Source organism: Amblyomma mixtum, unplaced genomic scaffold, assembly GCF_055824585.1.
Source record: "Amblyomma mixtum isolate Tamu unplaced genomic scaffold, ASM5582458v1 scaffold_13, whole genome shotgun sequence".
Taxonomy (NCBI): Eukaryota; Metazoa; Arthropoda; class Arachnida; order Ixodida; family Ixodidae; genus Amblyomma; species Amblyomma mixtum.
Window position 1 is genome coordinate 2403868 of NW_028317662.1, and position 16297 is coordinate 2420164.

The window sequence follows — 16297 nt, forward strand, 5'->3', positions numbered from 1 at the left end:
CGCGAGAAAACTGCTTTTGTGACGCCTGATGGTCTATACGAATTTAAGGTGCTCCCGTTTGGACTATGCTCAGCGCCGGCCACTTTCCAACGCATGATGGACACTGTCTTGTCTGGGCTCAAGTGGCAGACGTGCCTTGTTTATCTGGACGATGTCGTCATTTTCTCGCCCACCTTCGAGCAACACTTGGAGCGGCTGCGCACAGTGCTCTGGGCGCTCCAATGTGCGCAACTTACGATCAAGCCTCTGAAATGCTATTTCGGTTTTGAAGAGCTTCGTTTCCTCGGCCATGTTGTCAGCGCGCGCGGTATTCTCATAGATCCCGACAAGACCGCTGCTGTCTCCAGTTTCCCGCGTCCTACTGACAAAAAGACTCTTTGGGACTGTGCTCTTACTCTCGACGATTCGTCCAAGATTTCTCCAAAATAGCTGACCCCTTAACAGTGCTGACCCTAGACGACACACCCTTTTTGTGGGGAAGCGACCAAGAGGATGCTTTCGTGGAGCTCAGCCATCGCCTGCAACGTCCACCGATACTCGCCCATTTCGATGACACCGCAGCAACCGACATACACACCGATGCTAGCAACGTAGGCCTTGGGGCGGTCCTGGTACAGTGGCAGGATGGCGCCGAACGAGTCATCGCTTACGCAAGCCGTACACTTTCGCGCTCGGAATGCAACTATTCAACGACTGAGAAAGAATGTCTTGCGGTAGTCTGGGCCATCAGTAAGTTCCGCACATACCTATACGGAAGACCATTTCGCGTTGTCAGTGATCACCACTCGTTATGCTGGCTGGCCAGCCTCAAAGATCCATCTGGGCGGTTGGCGAGGTGGAGCCTCCGTTTGCAGGAGTACGACGTAACGGTCGTGTACAAGTCGGGGCGGAAGCACCAAGATGCGGATTGTTTATCACGCGCGCCAGTGGACCTTGCTTCTCCGGAAATCCCTGAAGACTTCTCTTTCCTTGGGGCTGTTAGCGCAACCGATATGGCGCAGCTTCAAAGGGAAAACCCAGAGTTAGCGCCGCTCATCGCGTACCTGGAAGGCTGCGATGGGCCCCGCGTTTCTTGTGTTTTTCTTCGTGGGCTCAAATCTTTCACTCTGCAGAACGGCGTCCTCTACAAGCGCAACTTTGAGAGCAACACTGCAACATTTCTGCTCGTAGTACCGTCCCAGTTGCGACCTGATATCTTGAGCGCTTGCCACGACGAAACATCTGCCGGCCACCTGGGGGTCAGTCGTACCTTAGCGAGGATTCGGCAGAGGTACTACTGGCCAAGATTACTTCCATCAGTGCGGACATACGTCAAAACCTGTCGCGACTGCCAGCGCTGTAAGTCTCCTCCCTTCAAACCCGCAGGATCTCTTCATCCCATAGCGCCTCCGAAGACGCCTTTCCAACAAGTGGGAATGGACCTACTCGGCTCTTTCCCGAAGTCATCCACTGGAAAACGTTGGATTGCTGTCGCGACGGATTATTTGACGCGGTACGCTGAGATAACGGCGCTTGCAAACGGAACTGCTGTCGAAGTAGCTACGTTTTTTGTACACAACATCGTGCTGCGTCATGGCGCTCCTGCGGTTATCATTACTGACCGTGGAGCTGCTTTCACAGCCCGCTTGACTCAGGCAGTCCTAGATCTGACCCACACCAGCCATAGGCGTACAACAGCGTACCACCCACAGACAAATGGTTTGGTAGAGCGCCTGAACAGAACCCTGGCCGACATGCTCTCCATGTATGTGGATGTGGAGCATAAAACATGGGACCAAATTCTCCCATACGTAACGTTCGCTTACAATACGGCCCTGCAGGAGACAATGCGGCTCACGCCCTTCCAGCTTGTCTTCGGTCGTCCAGTTGTTACTTCTTTGGATGCCATGTTGCCCGTCGACCCTCAGTGTGACCTAGAGCCAGATCTGGACGTCGCCACTTTCGTTCAGCGGGCTGAAGAAGCACGTCAGCTGGCCAGGCAGCGAATACACCGTCAACAGCACGTCGACACTGACCGCTACAATCTCGGACGATGATTTGTTAGGTACGAACCAGGTGACCATGTGTGGGTTTGGACACCAGTTCGTCGCTGTGGGTTGTCCGAAAAATTACTGCGCCGATACTTCGGACCTTACCGAGTTCTCCGCCGCATTAGCGACGTGACGTACGACGTTTCACCGGCAACCCCAGGCCGCCCTTCACGCAGGCCACCGCATCCGGATGTTGTGCACGTCGTTCGTATGAAGCCGTACCACGACCGTCCTGCTGATTGTACTTGACGCTGAGTGCCGCCGGTTGTGTGTCGTGATAGCTGTGTTTCACTTTCCGTGCATAACCCATTTTCCCCTCTGTGAAAGCGGCCCGCATCGAGGCGATGCTGCAGGGGAGGGAGCAATGACACAGCTCAGAAGTGGACGAAGAAGAAGTGCTTCGCCATCTCGCTTGTGACGAGGAAGAAGAAGTGGTTTGTCTTCTTGCTGGTGACCGCTCGGCAGACTGGAACAGTTCTTGTGTCTCTCACTCAGTGCCGTGTAATATTCGTGACAATATAACGCTCCTCCGCTCGAACCTTAATTATTGTCATTTAGTTTTGGGACAGCCTGTTCCTCAAACTTACAGCGCATTCACTACCTGCAGAAGTACGTCCGGCACATCTACAGTGGACTATATGGATCAACGAACAGGAATCTTTTCTTTAAATGTCACTTAATATACTTCACCTGTATAAATACCATCTTACTATGAAATTTAAATCTGATGCACAGAAAAGCAGATCTAATCTTCAAACTCTCGCACTATTTTACCGTAAAACAACTCAATTTCCAACACCATCTCCAGAAGGTGGGTTGGGCTTACGATTCGCCTCAGTTTCGGTACACTATCGCTGTGCTACATGCTACCTTGAGTGTCAGATAATTACGCAATGAATCACATTAACATATTGTAGCGTGCAACGCCAAAAAGAACACCCGCGCAGAGACTAAAAACCTGCGGCGGTCCCCTAGTGGTTCGAGCGCGCGCGAGAGAGCCAACTAACTTCTTCCTCTTCTAGCGCATGCGCTACTTCTGTCTCTTCTTCGAATGCATGTATCACTGCCCCCCTCTTCTGCAGCATCGACACGATGCGGCTGGGAGTGAAAAGTCAGCGGAAGGGTAGAACGCAGCTGCAGTGGACCGCAGTTCAGTCAGGTAGCCGGTCGTGGTAAGGCTTCATGCGAACAACGTGTACGACTTCAGTTCGGTGCGACCGGCGCGATGAACAAGCTGTCGGGGCGGGAGCAACTGCATAAGTCACATCACTGATACGGCGCACTACTTCGTAAGGGCCGAAGTATCGGCGCAGCAGCTTTTCAGAGAGCCCGCGGCGACGAACAGGTATCCAAATCCACACAAGGTCGCCGGGAGCATAACTGACGAAACGGCGTCCACAGTTGTACTTAGTGGCGTCAGCCTCCTGTTGACGGTGGATGCGCAGGCGGGCCAGTTGACGCGCTTCCTCAGCACGCTGAACGAAGGTATCTACGTCGATGTCAGCGTCAGAGTCGCAGTAAGGGTCGACGGGCAACATAGCATCCAACGGAGTGGTCACCTGGCGACCGAAGACAAGCTGAAAGGGGGTCAGTCGGGTTGTTTCCTGCAGGGCGGTGTTGTACGCAAACGTTACGTACGGCAGAATGGCGTCCAAAGTTCGATGCTCGATGTCAACGTACATTGATAGCATGTCGGCTAGTGTGCGGTTGAGTCGCTCTACCAACCCGTTTGTCTGCGGGTGATACGCCGTAGCACGTCGGTGGCTCGTGTGCGTCAGAGTCATCACGGACTGGGTTAAGCGGGCCGTGAAAGCAGTTCCCCGGTCAGTAATAACAACGGCGGGTGCTCCATGACGCAAGACAATGTTGTGGACGAAGAACTGCGCCACTTCAGCAGCAGTGCCCTTGGCAAGAGACGTGGTCTCAGCGTACCGTGTGAGGTAGTCAGTCGCAACGACTGTCCAACGCTTTCCAGACGAAGACTTCGGAAATGGGCCAAGGAGGTCCATGCCCACTTGATGGAAAGGGGTCTTCGGTGGATCGACGGGGTGAATAAATCCGGCCGGTTTCAATGGAGGAGTCTTCCGACGTTGGCATTCACGGCATGTTTTGACGTAGGCCCGCACCGATGGGAGTAACCTGGGCCAATAATACTTTTGTCTAATCCGCGCGAGTGTACGGCTGACTCGAAGGTGGCCGGCGGATGGTGCATCATGACAGGCACTCAAGATCTCAGACCGCAGCTGTGATGGTACGACGAGTAGGAACACTTCTTCGCTGTTGGCAAAGTTGCGCTTGTAGAGAACACCAGACCGTAAAGTGAAGGTGTGAAGCCCTCGAATAAAAACACGCGGAATGGGAGCTTCACTGCCTTCGAGGTAATCGATGAGCGGCGCCAACTCCGTGTCCGCCCTCTGAAGCTGCGCCATTTGGGTGGTACTAACAGAGCCCAGGAAAGGAAAATCATCGGTGGTTTCTTCGGTATTGATTGGGATAGGCGCGCGCGACAGACAATCCGCATCCTGATGCTTGCGGCCAGACTTGTAAACTACTGTTAAGTCGTATTCTTGCAAGCGTAAGCTCCATCTAGCCAAGCGTCCTGAGGGGTCTTTGAGGCTCGCCAGCCAGCATAAGGAGTGGTGGTCGCTTACCACACGGAAGGGTCGTCCGTAGAGGTACGGTCGGAACTTGCAGATGGCCCATATCACTGCAAGACATTCTTTCTCCGTCGTAGAATAATTGGTCTCGGAGCGCGTAAGTGTCCGACTAGCATAACTGATGACCCATTCTGCACCGTCTTGCCACTGGATCAGTACTGCACCAAGGCCAACATTGCTGGCGTCAGTGTGGATGTCCGTGGCAGCATGCTCGTCGAAATGGCCGAGTATCGGAGTGCTTTGCAGACGGCTGCGAAGCTCGACAAATGCAGCCTCTTCGTCGGTCCCCCAGAGGAAGGGCGTGTCGTCACGGGTCAGTGCGTTTAGCGGTTCCGCGATTTTCGAGAAATCTTGAATAAAGCGCCTATAATAGGAGCACAGGCCTAAAAACCGGCGAACGGCCTTCTTGTCAGTTGGGCGTGGAAAACCTGAGACGGCAGCAGTCTTGTCAGGGTCCGGGCGAACACCTTGTGCGCTGACAACGTGACCAAGAAAGCGAAGTTCCTCAAAGTCAAAATGGCATTTCTCGGCTTTGATGGTGAGTTGCGCGGATTTGAGCGCTTGTAGCACAATGCGCAACCGCTCCAAGTGTTGGTCAAAGGTGGGCGAAAATATAACGACATCGTCCAGGTACACCAGGCAGGACTGCCATTTCAAGCCGGAGAGGACAGTGTCCATCATGCGTTGGAAAGTAACCGGTGCTGAGCACAGACCAAATGGGAGCACTTTAAACTCATAGAGGCCGTCAGGCGCCACGAAAGCCGTCTTCTCCCGGTCTCTCTCGTCCACTTCGATTTGCCAGTACCCGCTTTTAAGATCCAATGACGAGAAGTATCTGGCGTTCCGCAATCGGTCGAGCGCGTCATCTATCCTGGGCAGCGGGTAAACGTCCTTTTTGGTCACGCTGTTAAGTTTCCTGTAGTCCACGCAGAAACGCAGAGTATTGTCCTTCTTTTTGACAAGAACCACAGGCGATGCCCACGGACTGGTGGACGGCTGAATGACATCGTCTGCAAGCATCTCGGCAACCTGATTCTGAATGGCTTCTCTCTCCACCGGGGAAACACGATATGGGCGCTGGCAGACGGGTCGCGTAGTCTCGTCAGTGATGATACGATGCATGTATCAATATATGCTCTCCATTATCGCGACATTCAGTGTTTGTATTGTTCGATGTGTGATATGTGACATGCGTGAATGTTAATTCGCGATTCCTTAGCAAAGGCGGGCGCATCTCATCGCCGGTTGTTCGGTCGGCCAAACATCATCATCATCAGCCCGACTACGCGCACTGCAGGCATAAATAAGCCCTCTCTCATATCTCTCCATCCTTTCCGAGCAAACGTTTTAATCTCATCCGCCCACCTAGCATTCGTGCCTCCCCTTGCTACGCTTCCCACCTTAGAATCCACTGTTACCCTTAAAGGTGCACTGAAGAGGAACCTGAACTCGTCTTTTTGCCGCGGAAACTCGGTGTGCACGTTCCGAGAATTCTTAGAAACTTCGATTTATTGCCCTCTGCGGCCGATTTCCCTAACTAAATCGGATTAACGTCCAGCTTCCACCCTTTTTTTTTTAATTCCCTGCATACGGTGGGAGGAGTCGACCAACGCATGGAGTGCCTTTCAGGCAGTCGCGTCGCAGTTTTGCTTTTTTTTTAGGTTTGCATGAATAAATAGGTCTAGTCAGAGACTACACAATCAAATTAGGCCCACGCATCGACTCTTTGCTTTCGCCGATCACTACGTATAACTCCGCCGATGGCAGTGAGCTAAGCCACCACGGGACTGGCTGAAAGGTTGGTCGACTCCTCCCACCGTATGCGGGGAATTCCAAAAAAATGCGGGAGCCGGGCGTTAATCCGTTTTAAATTAGGGAAGTCAGCCGCACAGGGCAATACTTCGAAGTTTCTAACAGCGCTCCGAAAGTGTAGATCGAGTTCCAGCGGCAAAAATACGAGTTCATATTCCTCTTTAGTGCACCTTTAAGGGCGATCTGTTATCTTGCTTCCGAATTACCTGCCCTGCCCAAGCCCATTGCTTCCAATTGATTTCAACTAAGCAGTCATTAACTGGTGTTATGTTATTGTCCCACACTGCCCTCCTCCTGTCTCTTATCGTTAAACCTATACTTTTCGTTTCCATAGCTCGCGGCGCTGTCTTTAAGTTCAGCCACTTTCGCTAGCCTCCACGTTTCTGCCCTATAGGTGTGTACCGGTAAGATACAGCTGTTATATATTTTCTCTTTGGGGTATATTGGTAAACTCTCAATCATGATCTCAGAGAACCTGCCAAAAGCGCTCCACCCTACTCTTCTTTTAATTAGCTCACTCTCGTGATTCCAATCTTCGTTCACTACCTGCCCTATGTAGACATATTCTCTTACTACGTCCAGCACCTCCCTAGAATTTCGAACTGCTGTTCCCTTGATACGCTGTTGAGCAATACTTTGGTTTTCTGCGTGTTGATTTTTAGCCCCACCATTCTACTCTGCATGTCTAATTCATTGATCATGCTTTGCAGTTCATGTCCTGAATGGCTTAGCAAGGCAATGTCATCCGCGAATCGCCAGTTACTCCTGTATACTCCATTAACTCTTATCCCCAACTCTTCCCATTTCAGGCCTCAGAATACCCCCTGTAAGTAGGCGGTGAATAGCATTGGCGATATCGTGTCTCCCTGCCTGACACCTTTCCGTATTGGAATTTTATTGCTGATTTTATGGAGGACTATAGTAGCTGTGCAGTCGTTATCAATATCTTGCAATGTTTTCACATAACACTCTTGCACAAAGTGATTCCACAATGCCTGCATGACAGCTGAGTTTTCTACTCAGTCGAATGCTTTCTTGTAATCAATGAAGGCTATATATACGGGCTGATTATACTCTGCGCATTTCTCTATCACCTGATCGATGCTGTGAACATGGTCTATTATCGAGTATCCTTTACGAAAGCCTGACTGATCCTTTGGTTGATTAAAGTGTAAGGTTGTCATGACTCTATTAGCGATTACCTTAGTAAGTACCTTGTAGGCAACGGACAATAGCCTGATCGGGCTGTAATTTTTCAAGTCATTGATGTCTCCTTCCTTATGAATTAAGATAATGTTAGCGTTCTTCCAAGCTTCTGGTACTCTCGAGGTCACAAAGCATTGCGTATACTGGGTGGCTAGTTTTTCTAGCACAATCTCTCCTCCGTCCGTCAACAAATCTGCTGTTACCTGATCCTCACGAGCTGCTTTCGCCCTTTTCATTGCTCCTAAGGCTTCTTTACTTCATCCTTCGCTACTGGCGGGATGTCCCATTGCTGTGCTCGACTCCCTCTCTCAGTAACTTTATTATTACATTCGCTACTGTATAGATATAAGTAGAACTCTTCACCTACTTTAACTATCTTATCCATATTACTAATCGAATTTCCCTCTGTGTCTCTTAGCGAATACATCTGGTTTTTACATATGCCCAGTTTTCTCTTCACTGCTTTTAGGCTACCTCCGTGTTTAGAGCATGCTCGATTTTCTCTATGTTAAACTTTCCTACGTCGGCTACCTTGAGCTTATTTATTAACTTCGATAGGTCTGCTAGTTCTATTCTTTTTGTGGAGTTGGAAGCCCTCATGCTTTGCAGTTTCTTAATCAGATCTTTAGTCTCCTGAGATAACTTGCCGGTATCCTGTCGAACCATCCTACCACCCCTACTTCTGCGGCGCCCTCTGTAACGATAGCTGGGAGATTATCATTCATTGTTTCAACACTAATGTCGTCTTCTTCAGTTAAAGCGGGAAATCTGTTCTGCTGCGACATCCTGAATTCCTCTAACTCCCTTCTTAACCCTAACTCATTAACAGCCTTCCGCTTCACTAGTTTCCTCCGTTCCCTCTTCAAATCTAAGCTAATAGGGGTGCCATTCTGTGGTCGCTACAACGGACCTTTCTGAGGACCTCCACATCATCTACGATGCCATCCTCTACGGAACTAAGGCAAGGTGTAATTAACTGAAAGCCATAGCAGTTTGTTACCTGTGCATGGATGCAACATCAATTTCTCAAACCTTACCCCAGTGAAGATATGATCAGGGAGTAAATACCTAATCCCTTCTGTTTGGTTAATGCCTCTATATGGCGCAATCCTGTGCAACGACTTACCTGTGTGGCCGCCGCATCAATTACGGGTGCCCACAAAAGTTTAATATTTAACTCAAGGAAAGGCTCAGTTTTCCTCGTGATCTAGATGTTCACCCAGCAATTATTTGATGGCCGGCAAATGTCGCGTAGGGATGCACGAAACACGCACTTCACTTTATGGCTTCATGCTGCAGCTGCTCCGCTGTTAAACTTTCTTGTAACTTCCCTGTTTCGCATATTTATTCACGCTTCCTGTACGTCAATAACTCATTACTGAATTCAACCAAATATATGATTAAGAACACCCAATCCCGAGAGCGATGTCAAGTTGCTCAAAAAACTAAACTTCGATTACATTCAAACATGTAGTAACTCCGACAAGTTTTTTTGTTAGCGATGTAGAATGTCTTAGCAAAACTCTCTGTAGGTGTGCATGCGCGCAGATCGTCTTTGCGCTTTAATAAATCTTGTTCTGGAAAAACTGAATGATATGGCCCAGTTTGTGGCATCAGGCAGTGAAGCTAATGTTGTAAAGGCAGCATTGGTTCATACTCATGATTGAACAATTGGGAAATATTTTCTTTTTTTTTGGATTTCTTTGGAGGAGAAATTCTAGAGGCTCGTGTACTGTGCGATGTCAGTGCACGTTAAAGAACCCCAGGTGGTCGAAATTTCCGGAGCCCTCCACTACGGCGTCTCTCATAGCCTTAGTCGCTTTGGGACGTTAAACCCCATAAACCAAACCAAACCAAACCATTTTCTTTTTTTTTTCCTTCTTAACAGCCAAAATAAGAATTTAGGTTTTTTGTCGCTTCGCTTTAGATACAGATTTTCTCAGGTAATGTGCGCGACTCGGAGATTCAGAACAGCAAGAATTTCATGAAGCTATAGTGTGGATTGCACAGCCATATGGGCAATAAATTTAAAGAATCCAGAACAACTAAACGGTGTTAGTAGCCCAACTAAACGGTGTTAGTAGCCCAACCACATGGAAATTACACTGTAGCAATGGCTGCAAAGAAGAAAAATTTGCTGGGGTTTAGCTTTGCTTTAACCTGGTAGGCTGCGTAAGCATCCATAGCGTTCCATTCGGGATCATGACCGATTGTAGACGATTCGGTTTCGATAGAGACGCGGTGCACCCGTCTAGCAGCGTCTTGAGCGCGCCGCTTAGCAAGGCGCTGTTCGCGTTCTTCATCTGTTTGTGAAGCCCGTTGTCGTTTCCTGGCTTTGTCAAGCCAACGTAGCCTCCTTTTCTGTTTATCAGGCGGCATAACGACGCAGCCCGCAAGTGAGCGAACACATTTTATAACCCCCCCCCCCCGTTCTCCAGCCTCCTCTCCACACTCCGCAGCTGGCGAGAACGCGGAGACGGCAGCGCCTCCACTCGGCAGCGGCGCGGCTACAGCTGTAGTGCGCCGCGCCTCGCGCCGCCCTTCAAGGTCAAACGTGCCTCGCGGCCGCCCCGACGCGATGGGCTGCAACCTATCGTAATATTGCTTACGTAATAAAACAGCCTCTTAGTACAGAAGCAGCAATTTCGTTTTAATTTTAACAGGAGCATGTGCTTTTTTAATATATCAAGGCTTTGTGTGCTGGAATACAAGTCAACACAATGAGCGAAGTTCAGTTACCAGAAGAGAAATGAAAGGAGTGAAAGGATAAAAATAGTTACCTCCCAGTAGGACATCGCATCTGAGCGTTCTTGTCTCCAGCAATATTGATTAGGTATGTGGCAGTTCTCTTGTCTCTCTGTTCGCTGCAACAAATTGGTCACCTTACTCCATTTGAAGGACAGAGCTCGACCTCCAGACGGATGCATTAGTATTATTCGTACGCACGGTGCGACAACAGATGCGCAGTGCAAACATACGGTAATGCTCATCTTTTTCCATTGACTTACCTCTGCTGAATAAGGATCCCGACACACACCGTGTTATTAGGCGTGGTGTCTGATATATTTAGGAAATACTGCAACTACTAGAGCAGAACGTTGGGCCAGTTGATGCAGCGATATATTCAAGAAAACTTTGCGCAGAATAACACAAGGCGGAGGGAGAAGCAGGTACACACACACGAGTTTTCTTTAATAGCGCTCGCTTGTGTGTGTAGGTGTTTCTCCCTCCGTCTTGTGTTATTCTGCGCAAAGTTTTCTTGAATATGTCACTGCATCTACTTTGAGCATCGCGGACCAATTTATTGCCCATGCTGCCAGGCCCCCATTCCTTGAACTATAAAAGTCCAGTTGTCAGTGGCAGTTGCTTGTAGATATTATCACCGACAACCACTACTGCCACGTTATAGTTGCTCTGTTGGTAGAAGTAGTAACTTCTCATACCCACTGTCTAATATCTTCTGATATAAGTGAATATTTACAGGCGTGTGATGGTGGACCAACCGGGAATTCGCCATGAAGTACCTATCTTCAAATCCAAGGACCATGGAGAGTTGGATCTCGACGAGAGAGCCTTGAAACAACTATTACTGGACGACCGTGTCAAGGAGAAGCCCGTGGTTGTGATCTCGGTGGCTGGAGCTTTTCGGAGAGGGAAGTCCTTCTTGCTTAACTTCTTCATACGCTGTCTGCGAAGTCAATGTAGGGACAACTGGCTTTACGAGTCCGACGGGACACTCGATGGCTTCACCTGGCGAGGAGGTTGGGAGCGAGAAACCCTGGGAATAAACCTCTGGAGCGAAGTTTTCCTGGTAAGCAGATCGGTCCTGCTAAAGAATTTTGGAAGAATGACTACGTATCTGTGCAGGTTCCTACACCTGAAGGCGAGGAGGTGGCTGTGGTCTTGATGGACACCCAGGGCACTTTTGACGGGAACTCCACAATGAAGGAATCTGCCATGATATTTTCTCTCAGCACAATTCTGAGTTCAGTCCAGATCTACAATCTCTCGCAGCGCATTGGAGAGGACGACCTCCAGCATCTGCAATTCTGCGAATACGGAAAGTTGGTGCAAAAGGTGCGTAGCATCAGATAGAAGCTCACTGGAGGCTACTGGGGCACTAAATTCATAAAATCTGTGTTACTGCAGGAAGTGACTGACACACCATTCCAGAAACTGGTGTTTCTGATCCGGGATTGGAGCTATTCGCACCAGTTGAGCTTCGGTGAAGAAGGGGGCCGAGAATACCTAAAACGGTACCTGAAGATTTCGGAAGATAAGCCTGAGGAGCTACGAAAATTGCGCGAAGGTGTTCAGTCCTCCTTCGAAGAGATTATCTGCTTTCTAATGCCTCATCCGGGAGCTAAGGTACGTCGTAACTGCTTCATGTGCATACAGTAAGCGACTACTCACGCAGGTGACCCGAACTTCAAAGGATGCCTATCGGACGCTGCGCCCAATTTCAGACAGCACTTAGGGGAATTTGTATCGAGCCTCGGCCACCCAGAAAACCTGCATCCTAAAAGGATCAATGGTTTTAACATAACTTGCAAGCGACTATTCGTCTTAATTCAGGTACAGCTATGCATGTTGTTTAGGCGTGTCTCAATGAGCGATTGGTGCAGGTCTATGGAGAGGCTTTCAAGAAGGGTGACATCCCCACTCCTCAGTCGGCGCTTGAGGTGAGAAATTACTTTTCACACATTGCAGTTTTAGAACTTATTTTTTGATCTATTTGTAGGCGACTGCCACGGCAATGAACGCTGCTGCTCTGGCAGAAGCTGGCGCATTTTATGTGCGAGGCATGAGACAGGTAAGTAGTCAAAGGAGAGTTCGGGAGGCTTTAGGTTCACATTCTTACGTCACTCTCAGATGTTCTGTGGGGGTAAGTGTTTGAGCGAGCAGGAGCTCAACAGATGTCTCGAGGAGCGACGCGAGGAAGCTCTTAAAATGTTCGACGGTGCCTTGAAAATGGGCGGCGAGGAGCTGAAGCAGCAATACAGGATGGCACTCCTAGAGGTAGGCTTCGATTTATGCTATTCGCCCCACTTGCTGTTCATTTTTTAGAGAAATGTCGTTATTCTAGAGTTCGGGATCTGAAACATTATTGTAGCGTCGTTTGAAAGAAAATTTAACCAGCCGCTGGCCGACCAACACTGATGAAAAACAATACCTACTTGCCGGTGAAACGTAACCAATCTTACCAAATAAATAAACTTATGTCCAGAAAAATATACAGGGATAAATTACTTTTCAGGCTTCACTTTGATTTCGAAGCATTATTCCACTAAAGAGCGCCAACAAAATTACCATAAGGTGAATTGTTCGTATCTCACATCTTTTTCCCTCCTCTAACCATCCTCACTGACAGCTGTTATTTTAGATTCCAACTGAATAAATATCTCTTGCAACCAAAAATGGCTGCATATATGTGTTAAATGTGTTCACTGAACAGTGTTGGGGGATTTGCGGCTTTTCATAACAGGCCAGCGTCGCAGGCCCGACGCGCCGCTTGTTCGAGGATATGCAAGTCCGGATTTTGATGCCATCATTCTCCGTCTTGACAGAGATGCAATGGATGGCAAGAGCAGTAGCTGCTCCTTGAGCTGTCCTGCTCCAGCACGTTTATAGTCAACCTGAGACTTAATTACCCCTGGTTCGGTTCGTGGCAGCCATGCTAACGACTTCCGGGTGGTGTGAGCAGTTTCCCGCGTCCCTGTAAAGAACTTACTGCTATTCGTCGAATTGTCCTCCGAACTCCATAACTCGAGCTTGCTTCCGTCCCACATAGCGTTGAGAGTGCATATTTCTTGGAGCTGACGGCATAATACCAAGCGCTTAGGAAACGGGACGACCAAGGAATACCCAGTTAATTGTCGACTACATTAAGGCATGGCAGAGGCATTGACTGGCGGCTAGCACGCGACTATAGGCCTCGGAGAGACCTCTTGGACGTGATTAAACTTGCAGGCCGGAGTATACCGCAGTAGTGGATCCTTTCCCCAACCGTTTTCAATGTGGCGATGACGAAACTGCCCCCGCCCCACGAGCGCATCCCCAGGACCCGCCACGCTCTATACTCTCTTACGACGCGAAAAACTGCAAGATAAGCCAGCATTACTGAGACAAAATAAAGTAACAAGAGAATCCAATGTTCATGCAATTCTGTCTTGGCACGTTTATGAAATTTAGGCAAAAATTCTCTTTCGCAGCCCCGTTTTATCTCAGTCTAGCGAGCACCCTCACTCGGCAGCTGCGCCGGAGCGAAGGATGAGCCTCCATCGATGAGACGAGTTGGGCCCCCAGCTATCCTCTTGTCGTGACGTCACGCGGTCACGTGGTAGCGCGCCGCAGCTCCGTCGGAGCGAATGGTGAACCTCCATCGATGGCAGAAAAGTGCACGCAGTATGGCTTTCGCAATAAAAACACCTCTCTGGCAGTATAGCAAGTGCCGTGTGAGGCCTCGGCGGTGGCCGAGCAGCCAAAATCAGCGGCAAGCACAGCTAACCTTTTTCACGCTGGAACGGGTATAAGGAGCAACGTTCTAAAATTTTCGAAATTTTTAGTCTAAGGCAAATGCAGTGTCTATATTGATAATTGTGGAATGACTGCCCGTTTTATATCCTGAAATTACAATAGACACAGCAGTACCACCAGGATTAAATCTGCACTTCACATCCAGCCACTAGAGTTCCGACGGAAAATCGCACGACTCTGCCTCTTTCATAAATTATATTATGTAGCAGGATTTCCGGGGAAAGGAACTTAGCGACAGATAGCCAAAATGCCGGTCCGAGAGCTTCGGTCATCCAGCCAGCGATCTCGCGCCACGCGCTAGCGGAGCGGCGGCCGCCGCTGCTCATCTTCCTCTTTACAATCACCGCCGGGCTGAAGGCGAAGCCATCCTGGCGAGTCAGGGAGACGACAACACACACGGGTCATAGTACGGCTTCAGGCGTGACGCATGAACAGTCTCGCGGCTGCGTCGGCGTTGATCTGTGGAGGGTGTCACCGGGTCGACAATGTCGTTGACCGGGGAAGTGCGCTCTACGATGCGGTAAGGTCCGTGGTACTTGGGGAGAAGTTTGGACGAAAGGCCAGGTGAGGTAGACGGCACGTGAAGCCAGACGAGAGAGCCGGGTAGAAAACTGTCATCAGTGTGGCTTGTGTCGAAACGGAATTTTTGACGCCCCTGCTCGCCGGATGTTAACGACCGAGCGAGCTAGCTGACGGCACTCCTCGGCATGCTTGGACGCCTCCGAAAGAGTGGTGCACTCGGACACGTCGGGCCGGTAAGGAAGTACTGTGTCGAGTGGTGAGGAAGGTTCGCGCCCGTAGAGGAGAAAAAATGGCGAGAAGCCGGTGGTGGTCTGCGTGGCGGTGTTGTAGGCGTAGGTGATGAACGGCAGGATCCTGTCCCAGTCGGAGTGGTCGGAAGACACGTACATCGACAGCATATCGCCCAAGGTGCGGTTAAACCGTTCCGTCAAACCGTTAGTCTGAGGATGGTAGGCCGTGGCGGTATGGTGAGTGATCTTACACTGTTTGAGAAGAGATTCCACGACCTCGGACAGAAAAACGCGCCCACGGTCGCTCAGCAGTTCTCGGGGCGCTCGCGGAGCGGCGGCCGCCGCTGCTCATCTTCCTCTTTACAATTACAATTTTCCTGATCTTCGTGACACATTATTACTAGCTCCCATCAGAACATCGCGCCGCCTGTTTAACCTCTTCAGTATTCAACGTATACATGGATCGACCTTGGCATTTAATAAGTCTTTTCTTCCAACTGCGATAGAAAATTGGAGCCTGCTTCCCGACTACGTGGTTAATGAGCGTGACGCTGTTAAATTTCGACATGCATTAATTAATCACTGCACTGAATAAAAGATATTGCCCATTTGTCCCGAACTTCACCCATTTACACTTGTTCTTTCTCTTGTTGTTGTTGTTGTTGCCGCCTAATTAAGCCTTTCGCCCTTCATTATTGACCAACGTTGTATTGTGATGTATCGTTTTCTATTTTATTGATTTGCATTATGTTTTGTTGTATTAGCGTATTATTCTCAGTTGCATTTGCAAAGCAAAGCGAACTAACCTCCACGCATTTCCTTGCAGACGATCAAAGAATACTCCGTCGCATTTGTCGAAGCTAACACCGAGAACAGGAAGTACTTTGAGAAATTAGAGAGAGAAAGGAGAAAGGAAAGGGAAGCCTTCGAGATGGCGATGAAAGAGCAAAGAGAAGCCTTAGAGGAATCCCAGAAAGGGTACAGAAGGGAATTTGCAGCATTTCAGTCATCCGAGAAAAAGAGGGAACAGGAAAAAGCCGCTGACGAAGAACTGAAGAAAAAGATGAGAGAAGAAAAGGAAGCCCTCGAGAAGAGGCTCGCAGAAGAAAAGGCCGCCTTCGAGGAAGCCCAGAAAAGGAAAGAAGAGGAAAGAGCACACTGTCATGGAGAGACGAGATGGGAGATATATGAAGACCTAAGTACCAAGATTATGAGGGAATTTTTCAAGTCATTCCCATTCATAGGCCCTCTGCTATTGCATGGCTTGAACTTAGGGTTTCGTTTGCTGGAAGAATGGATATGA

General features: G+C 49.3%; 1 protein-coding gene across 1 annotated transcript in view; it reads left to right on the top strand.

Moving 5' to 3' along the window:
• The window catches only part of LOC149324886 (atlastin-1-like), a 60379-nt gene extending 44082 nt beyond the window's left edge, over window positions 1-16297 (top strand). Inside the window, exons 3-10 of the mRNA XM_089565239.1 lie at window positions 11189-11516; window positions 11573-11782; window positions 11855-12080; window positions 12123-12280; window positions 12331-12387; window positions 12447-12518; window positions 12578-12724; window positions 15821-16297. Of these exons, the coding sequence (XP_089421365.1) occupies window positions 11189-11516; window positions 11573-11782; window positions 11855-12080; window positions 12123-12280; window positions 12331-12387; window positions 12447-12518; window positions 12578-12724; window positions 15821-16297 (1675 nt within the window). The remainder of the gene's footprint in view (window positions 1-11188; window positions 11517-11572; window positions 11783-11854; window positions 12081-12122; window positions 12281-12330; window positions 12388-12446; window positions 12519-12577; window positions 12725-15820) is intronic.